At 31.8% G+C, this 13,494-nt stretch overlaps 1 protein-coding gene across 3 annotated transcripts in view; it reads right to left on the bottom strand.

Moving 5' to 3' along the window:
• LOC148622968 (transient receptor potential cation channel subfamily M member 3-like) overlaps positions 1–13,494 on the bottom strand; it is a 97,201-nt gene that overhangs the window by 44,299 nt on the left and 39,408 nt on the right. For all 3 annotated transcript variants that reach the window (XM_088573356.1, XM_088573358.1, XM_088573357.1), the window contains exons 3-4: positions 7,443–7,522; positions 2,119–2,290 (exon numbers count right to left, since the gene is read on the bottom strand). In XM_088573356.1, coding sequence (XP_088429482.1) covers positions 2,119–2,290; positions 7,443–7,522 — 252 coding nt within the window. The remainder of the gene's footprint in view (positions 1–2,118; positions 2,291–7,442; positions 7,523–13,494) is intronic.

The following is a 13,494-nucleotide window of genomic DNA, read 5'->3' as shown; positions in this document are numbered from 1 at the left end:
AGACCACCATGAAAAACAGATGAAAAACTTATGTTTTCAATGAAAATATTTATAAATGATACTCTCTCATTAAAATATTAATAGGTAATACAAATAATTCCCAGATGATTTCAATCATTAATGGCATATATTTTCATTTGAATTGGGGCAAGTTATGCAGTTCATGAGTTTAATGGGCAAAGATAGATATATTTTCATACTGGTCCTAAACATATGTATCCATGTTCTAAACATATTAGGTCTCACTAACCACTTCCGGGTCAAATGGCCACCCCCCTATGTAGTACCAAAAACACACTGAACCTAGACATATGCATTGTAAGTGCATTATTTGTGTGTATTATGATTAAAAGTAGTCAAAATGAAGCTGAGAATGTGTACTTTAAAATCATATGTGTAATTAACTACAAAAGTGTATGAATATTGTTTACATCTGTGAGTAATTTGCCTCCATGCTGTCAGTTAGCAGAACAGGTAAAAATGTGGATTTTCAGTATTATTTATTCAAGTAAATTTTGTGAAGAATTTCTACTATCATCGTACCATTAGCATAATGATTTTGGAAGCCATATTTTCCAAGCCTCGCAACGGTATGCAACTTTAAGATGTCATTTGTCCTGGGAATTCACAGTGAGACTTTGAAAATTACTTTTTTAACATGTAAAGTAATGGAAACGTTAGAAGTGGTTAGTGAGACCATAAATTAAATTATGGCATACTTCAGAGAAATGCATAATTTGAGGAAAATTGCCTTTCCTGGTCATTATTTCCATTTTCCCATAAAATCAGTATAGTGATATTGGTAATCTGGCTATATTTTAAGAGGTGCATTGTGCAAGGTATTTTAAAAAACAACATAGCAACAAGATTTTTATCAGTAACAGTGACTCAAAACTTGACGTCATCCATGAAATACACAACATCACTTCTTGAGATATTCAAAGTACTGAAATAGTCACACAGCACAGACTTAGAATCACAGAGTAACAAAATAGGTATGATATAAATTGTTGAAATCTGTTCTTTTTTCATAATGATAAATGATATTTGCTATTACAACTTCTTGAATTATCATAGGTATCACTTTGGTGTGACAAGTTAGTTAAAATTGTAATTTTTTTAGTAATTTAGGAAAAATATCACTGAGGGGCATGATATAAAAATGACCATTTCTTTGTAGTCCTATGTCTGATTATGATAGTTTTGGTCTTATTAGACTCACAATACCACAAGCTTTCATAAAATGTAAAAAAAGAAAAACATAAAAACTCATAAAATGTTTTTAAGGTCTCACTAACCACTTCCGGGTCAAATGGCCACCCCCCTATGTAGTACCAAAAACACACTGAACCTAGACATATGCATTGTAAGTGCATTATTTGTGTGTATTATGATTAAAAGTAGTCAAAATGAAGCTGAGAATGTGTACTTTAAAATCATATATGTAATTAACTACAAAAGTGTATGAATATTGTTTACATCTGTGAGTAATTTGCCTCCATGCTGTCAGTTAGCAGAACAGGTAAAAATGTGGATTTTCAGTATTATTTATTCAAGTAAATTTTGTGAAGAATTTCTACTATCATCGTACCATTAGCATAATGATTTTGGAAGCCATATTTTCCAAGCCTCGCAACGGTATGCAACTTTAAGATGTCATTTGTCCTGGGAATTCACAGTGAGACTTTGAAAATTACTTTTTTAACATGTAAAGTAATGGAAACGTTAGAAGTGGTTAGTGAGACCTCAAAACATATATTTCAATTTTTCCTATGTACATAACATAGGGAGAATGGATATGATGGATATGTTAAAGAGACAACAATCCCATAAGGATGAATAATGATGGTTCAAGGCCACCCATGGACTTCAATGAACAACAAGGAAAGCCTCACACTACTAGGCAGAGTACAGCAAGCCCTAAAACAAAATTGTACACTGGTACAGCAAAATAGTTGCCTATATATACTCCAGCAACATAAAACAAAACTGAAAGTGAAAAGGAAACAAGACATGCAAAGGCCTGAAATTCTTGACATGGGACAGGCACAAAAAAGTGGCTGATTTAAGCCTTGCCACCATGTTATTTACATAACCCTGCAATAAACTGCTATTTACCTGAGCCTTGCTAGGATGTGGAGCTCCCTGAAACTCTATGGTACCATAAGCATCAGTAGGTTTGGACTCTGTGTGGGCATAAGGATGCCATCTCTCTGGTCCCTGTGTCTGGGGGATATCCAGTTGTTCATGAACTTTTTCATGCCATTGCTCTGGTCGTCCACAACAACATCTATAAAAATGAAAGATTATTATTGGTATATATCAATTATTTTGAATTGAAAACCTGTAGATAATAGCAAATATCATGAAATACTGTGCTACCAAGTTAGCTCATCATTTCAGGAGAGCAGCATATTTTTTGTGAAGTACTCCTTATTTTTGAGAATGAAGTCCTCATAACAATTACGTATTTGACCTATGACCTTTGATCACAAAGTTCAGATTTCAGTCTGACAGAAAATAGTGAAAATATCTCCTGCACAATTGAATACCAGCTTAATAGACTAGTAACCTCATTAATAATGGCCACCAGCTACAGTAGTGGGAAACAGGGTTTTTCAAAAGTAATGCATTATAATCTGGATTTAAATTCACAAGGTAACTTAGAAAAATAAAAGGCCTTGCAAAGCACAGCATGATACAACCACAGCCATTTAAACACTGTTCACTTAGGGCAAAGGTGGACACATTTAAACATAGGGACTTACCGTTCATTATGGACACAACATTGCACAATATTTTAAAATTCAATTTAAGTACAAAGTTCTGCTTCAGGGTACATTCATGGATCACTTTGTACCTCATTATGTCAAAATACAGTAAATAATAAAGTAAATTAGCTAAGCATACTTCCAAAAGCTCTTGTATTTAGACTGGCATTTTCATAAGAAATCTAATAAAAAAAAAATCAAAATCAGATCAGAAATGAAAAAGTTCAATTTTTCAGGTGCAGCCTAACTTTTTCCCTCATAAACTGACAATGCTAAATGCCATTTGAAATCTGTTATTTATTCTCCAAATAAAATTTATTAAGAAACAACTTATAAAGAATTGTCAAAATTGAATGAGAAGTTAACCCCTATATCAATTCTAAATAAACACCTATTTCACACTCTTTTGGTCCCTTTTCGTAGAATGGTAGGGGCCATTGATCCCATTTTAAATAGCAAGCTTCCTCAAGCAGCAAGTGACAATATATAAAAAAATCATGACATTTGGTTACTACAACTAAAGTTATGACACAAAAAAAAAATAATTATACCAATGATGACACCAACGATGACAACAACAGCAAAGACGACATTATAAAAATATACAATCACAATATTTTGCAGTTGCATAAAGAACAACACATTTCTGGACATTAATGTTACACCTGCTTAATATTAAATTTTCAAAGTCAGAGAAGGTCAATAATGAAATGATGATTGCTCCAAAAATGAAAACTAGTTCTAACTGGAAAACCCATATATCAATAAAAATTTTAGCAAAAAATCTAAAAATGACAATCACAAACAAGATTTCCATATTTACATGAAAATTCCTGCTTTAAGTTGTCATAGGTAATTCTTGATAATATGGGGTGCTGTCCCACTTTAATCTAGGTTTATTGATTCAAATTCTGTAAATATTAGAAACCATGCTCATTTAAATGTGATGTTGCATTAAATTTTAAAGCATTCCATTATACAATGTATACATTACTTTGTAACCATGCCAACCATTGAAGAACATGCATAACTACAATTTGTTGTAATTTGCAAACAAAAACACTAAACTTAGATAGAATTACAGATTCTATTCTGAATTGTAACACATACCATTCTTATAGACAATATTGATTCTTTGTTTACAAACCTATATACTTAAAAGAAATTTAAAAAGATGAGTAATTATTTAAAATTTCTCATGAAAAGAATCTGGTCTCAAAATTTCATAATTTCCATTTTATTTTTTATTGAAGTTAGTTAAATAGTCAGCAGGTTTATTTAGAAAAGAATCCCTTTTTTTTAAATTCTAGCTAAAACAATAAATGTTGAAATAATCTATAAGCTAAAAACTTAAATTATGACTAGATGTCTTTGGCAAAACAGTTCTATGTTCTATGACAAATCAAATTATAAATTTAATTCTTCTTCAGGTATTTTAAATTACATCAAACAACAAACAATTCGATATTTTAAAATTCCAGCTATGCTGATGGCAAATTTCAGTGAAAAACAGACAGACAGACATCATGAGAAAAACATCTGTACAACTAAGTGACATGTTATACATGTATAATTGACAAGTTTATCATGCAACCATTTCATGACTATTTTACAAAGAAATCTACCTGTTGAACTTGTTAACACCAAAGACAAACAATATTCTAGTCTGTATTGATTAAGAAGGATAAACATAGCTCTTGGCTTTCATATTCATAGAATTGAAGACAAGAAAAAATATCAATAGCTTAAAAGGGAAATTAAAATTCAACTGATGTTTTTACAATGATTGACTATATATATGTCAAACTATGGTACTTTATGAAGTAAGCTTAACGATTAGAATTTATAAAAGGTTCTTGGACAAAAATGCCTAAGTGTGAAAAAGAATTAATTATCTTCATTACAGTTTCCTGATTTTCAGTCCTACATTTTGTACAACAGGGACAAGACCTTATAAATCCATTTACTGACAGATTTAGCAGACAATTGATTTCTATTGCCAATACTTGTTTAAGTGAAAGCAGTTTTCCGCTCCCTGGACAATACATCTGTATTTACTGGGATCTTCAATGGTTAACAAAGAATTAAAAATCAATCCCAGAAGACCAGTGAACAAACATATCTATATAGATATTGATGTCTAATAAAAACAGGAACCTTCTATCAGCACAAAATAGTTTTCAAATGTGAACTTAGTGCCTCTCAGAGGGAGACTAAAAAGTCAATAACCACGACTTAAGATACAGTTTCTGTGCTTACTTAGAATAACTTGACACTTCCTTGAAATGTTCAACAATAACATATGTTCTTATATTGAACTGTGAAAAATTAAGAAACATTTTCATACCAAAATTAACTCAATTTCTGCAAGCAAATAATGTCCAAAAAGGTGTTACATTTATTAAGTTTTTAAAGTCCAATGCCTGTATTATCATCAGAAATAAATGGAGCTAAAGAAAACTTGAACTGTAACACACCAAAAAATCATCTCATCCTTGATATCAACAGCATATCTTTAAGTGTTTTAAGAAAACAAAACTTGGGGTAAACTGTTCACCGTAGAATGGCAGAAAGGCTAATAAGGGTGAAACAATTTACTATAAACTTTAGGTTTTCAAAAATGTCAATTAAAATCTTAAGGCCTAGTATTATATGTAACACTGAGTTCTCAAGCTGAGCAATGTTGGTAGAACAAGATATAATGTATTAATATATAACACTTATTAGGTTTATATAAAGCCAACAATCTTTAAATGATGGATAAATCATAGACTTTAACAGTTGTCTTCATGAATCAATTAAGAGTCACCAACACAACCACCCTCTATTTGCTTTCAACATCACCTTGTCTTCACTAAACAACAGCCTGACAGTGATAAATGACAATATCTCAGACAAGTACACCTTAACACAAGAGTGTCTACCACATCCATTGTATAATATATATTTTGTATTGCAGAAAAGAATACTGGTTACTTCACAGGTTAATGGTTCTGTTGTAACACTGCTAGTCCAGTTATGCTTGGTTGGGTCATCATCTACATACATTATCAAACTCATAAAAAAAAATTACTTAGGGATGAAATAGCTAACAACAAACCATGACCTCTCAAGGATTCCAAACTACAAAGGGGGGATAATCTAAAACAACCAGAAATCTGTGAGGGGTGGCTCACTAGTGATACCCCCCTTCAATCAAAATATCAGGAACATAAACAAAGTCCTTGTACTTTCAAAAATATCAAGTAAAAACATAAACAAAGCCCTTCGTAAACAGAAAGTTGTGTTGAATTTTTCTGAAAATGAATCCCACCATTCAAGCTGATGCAATAAGTAGTTGCTGAGAAAAATGTGACAGAAAAAAGTGTTTCATAAATGCAGAAACACAGACATATGGAAACATGGACAGACAAAAGTAAAACAGTATATCCTCTACCTTTTGGAGCTGGGTTATAATAATGTCTACTAGGTATAGGTTTTCATCCTATAAAGAACTGATCATATCTGACTGCACGGTCACGTAACAACGATTTCTTGTTACTGGATTAATAAAGAATTGATTTATAGAAAAAGGCAACTAAACCCTGAAAGTGTAAATAGTTTTCAATAAGTCAGTTAACTCTTTGAAAATAAACTTCTGAGAAAATGCAACCAAAGCTCATTTCCTTTTGTTTTTGTTAAGTATATCACTAAATAAATTCTAGTAAGAAGTTTTAGATAACAAACACACAGTACTATTCCCCTGAAGTACTGTCTTGTGCTGTCTACAACCAATGACACTGGGGAGATAATTGATGTCAATGATTAAACTTGGTATAGATTCCACCATGATCAGGTAAGTATATCAAAGTATTCATATAAATAGAAGAACATTTAGTACTGCAGGATTCAACACAGCCCTAGTAGCATAAACTATTATATTATATAATTGACCATGATGTATTGGTACATAGAGAAGCTCCATATTGTATGGTGTACAGTCCAATGTTATCACAGCTGATTACAAGGTCTGGTACATACATGTATATAAATAGTCCACTTATAGAATCAACTAAACAATATTGTTTGTGAAAAAAAAGCCCTCCATAAAATTGAATTATTCTTCTGAATGAATCTTTTATCAATAGTGTAATAAAGTTGCTGTGAACACATGCTGATTCTCAGTGTTGATGCACCAATCTATAATGCATCTAAAATAATGTGACATGTTGTAAGACAATGCTTTAGAAATCATTCTTGGTTGATTGATATTGTTCCATTTTATAGGTAACATTATAATAAGAAGTTTTCCATAAATTGTTACTTTGAAATTATAAAGATAGATGTCACAGAAAATACTAGTTTTGTAGATATCCAATCAGCATGAAACATAATTGTTGCTTTAGCAGTGTATTGACATTAACATTGCAAATGAAATGAATGAATCAATTTTTCATAGAAAATGGAGAAAAAGTTTAAATCAAGACAGAAAGAGAATCAGTTTCTCCCATGAAATCTGTAAAAAAAACTTTAAAATTTCAAATGGCAATTAAATTTGGACTAAATTAAATTACAATGTTTCTTCATGGTTTATAAAAAATGTCAAGTGTTAGGGTTAGGGTTAAGTGGCACAAACCACGATGTTTCATATAACCTGTGTTAAAAAATTATAGACATTCCTTAAATACTTACTTGGCTGGATCTTTGGGACTTGGCATAAACTTGATACATTCCCTCTTATAAAATGTTCTTTCAACCCATGACTTCTGGCCCTAAAAATAAGCACATCAAAATTACAAATTTGCATGATCTGACCTGCAGCTGAGAAAAAGATCCTGGGAATATTTTTGAATTTCCCAGTTGAATGTCATTCATTTGCAAAGCATAGGAAATTAACTGCAACTTAAAAATAAGTATAAACTGAAACTAAAAGCTCTAAAGAGCCCGAATCGCTCACCTGATTTTATTAGCCATATTCTATATTTGGAGAAGTGGCCATGTTTTTTCCTCGGTTAATAATTCCTAACACTCACACCTAAGATACAATCATATCAACTTTTATTGAATTCTGTCCAGTAGTTTCACACACGGAGATATTCAAAGTAATAACATAACAAAATCTAATTAAAGCCTTTCAATTGGGTAGACAGATTTTTACAAAAATTTGACCACAGATAGATTTACTTCAACCAATTCAGAATTTGGATAGCACAATCAGTTTTGGAGATTTATGCAAAAAAGCTGTTGTCTAATCTCTTTGTTCTATTTTTAGTAATGGCCACCATGATTTTTGACCACTGAACATCAGTTCCAGGCAGAATACCCTAAGGAACATTCAAACCAAAATTGGTTCTAATTGGTCTAGTAGTTTCTGAGATTTTTAAAATTAACAACAAAAAAAAAAAAACATAAAAAAAAAGAGAATCACTCTAACATGGCTTAATGGATTTACACGAAAATTTAACCACAAATAGATTTCAGCATGCCAAACAATTTCATTCAGTCAGAATTTGGTTAATCTAACGGTTTTTGAGATATATGTGAAAAAATACTGTAATACTATAAGGAACCATACCAAGTTTAGTTTTAATTGGTGTAGTGGTGTCAGAGAAGAAAAGTTTTGAAAAATTGTTAACAACAACTGACGAGGACGATAGACACCAAGTGATGGCAATAGCATCCATTGCCAGGTGAGCTAAATAGCTACATACACAATGCTGAATTCCAAAAATACAACCACAATGAGCTGTTATTAAGACTTATCACGCAATAGACCAAAATTTCCCACATCAAAACAACTCATTAATAATCTATCAAAATGTGTCTGATTAAGGATATGTCCAGTACAAACACTGACATTTTGACCACAATTACTTGTATCATTACACAAGAGAAAAATCTTATTTCCAAGTCAATGGTGTCTGTCTGATACCCTGATGGGTCTCTGACCTCGGTTGACATGTGTAAATAGATATCATTAGGCTTGAAATAGCTCACATAAAGTTTAGTGATTGTTACATACTCAGACAAATCCCTTTAGCACAGGTCTGAAAATAGTGAAAATGATTGGGTCCACCATATCCTTACCAGTTATGTCCAAAATGTATATGGACAAGTATTGTTAACCTATTTATTTTCAAACTTTAGGATGTCAATTCAATTTCATGACAGTTTAATTTTATGACTAACACATTCTCAAATACTATTCTATAAGGGACTTATTCACAGCAACTGGTTTTTGTGTTGTTTAGTTTTTTTTTTTTATCTCGAAATCATGTAGACTAATAATTCATGAAAATAATTTGGGTGACAGTATAATTAGCTTTATTCTCTGCTGAAGCAATTTCATTTCTAGTTTTTTGTCAATGAAACCCAACAGTGGCTGAAATTGACCTAGGCATCACATGAAAATCTTGCTAAATATCATAATTTGCAGTAGCACTCACATGCATCCACGTTCAATACCATTGTGAATGGAAAAGAGTGAAACGTGAAATGGAAAGGAGTAAAAATAACCATGAAATTGATAGTTAATCAAACAGCATGCAAGGGAAATTTTGCATTTTTCATTTTATTTATAGGAATCCATGTAATATTTACGCACTATTAATGACTTGTTTCTTCGGACTGTTGATCACGTGGTGAAAAATTGTTACAGTCACCGGCCATCTCATGCGTATGAATATCTCACGTGACCTTAGAAGAAAAGTTTCTGAAGCTGAAGTGGACGCCATACGGGAAATAGTTTGATTAAATAAGGTGGGTTACTGCACGAAAGCACTCCCTAATGTAGACACAATTCTTTCATTACAGATACTATTTGTGAACAAGTTTTGATTATCTTGAGGGAAAGAATGGATATTTTTTTCTGTATCTGTTGCCCCCGCTAGTACCCTCGCGTCATCCGCCATCTTGGATTTCTCCAGTTGAGCATCATGACAAATCTAAATATATTCTTAAATTTGCCTGACAATTCTTAGATGTAGACTTAAAATAGCTGACAATAGTATCTGAGAGACAAAGTTATATATATTTTAATACTGAAGGGAAAATGAATCCTTTTTTTCTGCCAGTCAAACCGTTAGTACAGTACTATCGCGTCAACCTGCATGTATCTCAACAGATGAGCATCATGTCAAATCTTCTGTATTAATCCTGTTTAATTTTTTTTTATCATTGATGTACAATATTTGTAAAATGTTCTTTGTACTCTGTTGGTTTATGATAAATAGGTATGAATCTATCATGAGCTCATAGTCCTGATAATTTACCCTTTTTTGCTGTGTTATGTATGATTATATTCATGTTAAAAACTTTAGAAAGTTTGAACTTTTTGAATCAGTTTATAATTATGCAACAACAGCGAAAGTATAGGTATTGCATACTATACATACATTGTACGTACCAACAAATACTTGTAACATGTATTCTTTTCCGACGCAGTCATTTCCAGAATGAAATGTAGAAAATTATAAGTAAAAAGAACAAATTTTACTGTGTTAGCTATCTTGTTTTGAAAGATAAGACTTGTTTACAATGTGTTACTTGTAAACAGCACAAAAACCTAGTTTGAAGTAATGTATTTATTTCATTGTTTGGCATCTTAATACATATACACATATTTACAATTAACAACACATGTTGAAAACTGTGTAACATAATTGTTTTTGTCTAAGATTAGAATAGATAGTAAAAATGTTATTTACCAAAAGTTATCAGTTTTTGTTGATTTATAATATTTTGACAGCATTGCATTTAATAGAGATGGGACTTGCTAGTCATCTGATTTAGCCATTAAACAAATATACGGGGTCCATTAGTACTGGGAGATACAAGTTGTTTGAATGATATGAGAATACAGATTATTACTATCACAGTCTTGAATACCCTTTTTGTGTCTCTCAGGACTGTTCCATTTTATGACTCTGTTAGTAACTCTATTTAGTAGAGGTGAAAGAACCTTGGTTATGGGTGAACTACTATGTTGATGCTTTGGTCTGATTGTATGGTTATAATTTATTTTGAAAGTAATTAAGACAGCAAAAACGGCAAATTTACATGTTTTGACACAGGAACACAGGATTCAACAGTGGTTTAACTAAAGAGTCTTTGTCCATGTATGACTAAGGGAGAACTTGGGGCTGTATAAATATTTGCTTCAATTCTATGATAAGTAAAAGCAAAAACTACGTTGTGAAGTGATATAAAAAGGAAAAAAAAAAACATGGAAGAGTGAATTAACATGTATATTTTTAAATGTGCATCGTCAAATCAACTCAAGAAGCCATGGCTGCTCAGCTAATAAACGGTCTTTGAAAAAAAAAATTCTTCTAAGAGAAAGAATGGTAAAAATATTAGTTTCCCTACTTTAAAATATTACAATCCTTTTTCATGATTAGAAATATGATTGTAGTAAGAAACAGAGCAAACTATGAAGGCTTCAATGACTCAGTACTTCAGTACTTTGATTATACAAGTAAGATACATACAGTAGAGCTACAGTTTTTAACATGTAATCATGGTTTACCATAACAAATGATTGTTTTTTGTTTTTTTTTGTTTTTTTTAATTACATAACATATTAATGCATCAGAAAATATTAGCTTTGTGATCAAAGGTATTACTCATTCTCCCTAATTTCAACTGATTATATGAAAATGAATCATGTAAATTCTAATAAAAAACACTGTTTCCTGTATACAAATGTAAGTACCATATCTATCCGTATAAATCCTGGTCTTTATTTTCTGACCAGAAATATAGTTTTTGTGATGTTTAGTATTGAAAATATATGTAAACAAGTTCAAGCTGATATATTTTGTTATTTGAACATTATTAATCATGAAATAGGAATTATATATATTTTTATGAAAATTCAGAATTCTCAAAGGAATATTTCATCAGCCTAGAAATTATACTTCAAGGACATAAATATTAGAAGACTAAGGAAATATGATTCAAAATGTCTCCTCTCTCACCTATGGTTCTTCATTACAACATAACATAATACGTGATCTACATACAATAGAAAGACCACATTAACTATTCCTACAGGACCTATTAGATCTGGACAGGTAATAGAGGGGGGGTAATTATACCTACAGAATCTACTGAATCTGGACAGGTAATAGAGGGGGTATTATACCTACAGGATCTACTAGATCTGGACAGGTAATAGAGAAGGCTATTACACAATTGTCAGTTATACCAGAAATGACAACTAACCCACCCAACCTGACTCTTGTTTATACCAGCTAGAACCATCAACGCCCTCAACCTGGTTCCTCTTTATACCAGCTATGACTACCAACCCACCCAACCTGGCTCCCGTTTATACCAGCATGACTAACATACCACCTAACCTGGCTCCTGTTTATACCAGCTGTGACCACCAACCCACACAACCTGGCTCCTGTTTATACCAGCTATGACCACCAACCCACACAACCTGGCTCCTGTTTATACCTGCTATGACCACTAACCCACCCAACCAGACTCCTGTTTATACCAGCTATGACCAAAAACCCACCCAACCTGGCTCCTGTTTATACCTGCTATGACCACCAACCCACCCAACCCGACTCCTGTTTATACCAGCTATGACCAAAAACCCACTCAACCTGGCTCGTTTATACAATACTCATTCAAGGGTTGATATTTTTGTTGTGAAAGTGAGACCATTTTGCCATGCCAGAACAGAAGAACCTTTATCATTGTATTGAGTTATATGGTATTAATATGAAGATTTACATTAATCTGTTCCTGTATATATTTCTTTACCTGGGTATTAGGATATCCACTTTCAATCATCTATAGCAAAATAGCCCAGGGAAAGTCAAGTTCAATATATTAATTTCCATTTAGAGTAAATCTTCACGAAGAATGCAGTTTACAGCACCATTGACACTACCGTCATTAGATTTCTTACCATCATTTAATGATCAAGTTATAACACCTTTCATCCAAAATTACTCCAGATAATTTCAATGACCAATCATTCTAATACGAGAGTTGTTTTATTATTCTATTAAAGTGATTGTGTAAACCCTTCCACAACAAACAAAGTTATAGAAAAGACATGGAGACACAACCCCAGTATTTTAATTCTGATAAAAAAAACACAACCAAAATGAATGTTTAAGTAATGCAATGGTGAAAGTACCCAAGATAAGACAAATAAATCTCATTTGTTCTACAAAAAAGAGAGATGCAGAATGGTAAAACAACTAGACATTTTTTTAAACTAAATGAGATTACATTCCTATACTTCATGCACAAGATGCTTTCCTTACCCTTCTAGCAACATGTTGGCCTAGAAATTTCATAAGTCTCCAAAAAAGGACTAATTTAGCACTTATATCTTGCTAAAAAGTTACAACCTAAGTAAATTTCATATATATATATGTAAATGGTGTTAAGATTAAGATTGATGACAATATTTAAATATGCACACTGTAGGAATCATAAGCATGAAACACTCAAGGCAAAAATTTATAATATTTGTTGCAGAAATAATAAATTTCAGAGAAAAAAATAAATCATTTAAATAACAAGTGAGAATGTAGGAATTACACTGTAGTTAAACACCAGTAATAAGAAGTTAACAAGAACATTTATCATAATGGCTTCATAAATAATCAAATTTAATTATTTTACTGGGTTTTTTTTCTGTAATAAATAAAAATCTCACTGGACTAATAGCAAGACAAAAATCTGACAATAAATTTAATTAAAAAAAAAAAAC

The sequence above is a fragment of the Perna viridis genome, chromosome 3 (genome assembly GCF_037379345.1).
Source record: "Perna viridis isolate PV_CMFRI_1.1 ecotype Kerala chromosome 3, ASM3737934v1, whole genome shotgun sequence".
In the NCBI taxonomy this organism is placed as follows: domain Eukaryota; kingdom Metazoa; phylum Mollusca; class Bivalvia; order Mytilida; family Mytilidae; genus Perna; species Perna viridis.
This window is presented reverse-complemented; position numbering and strand designations above follow the sequence as displayed.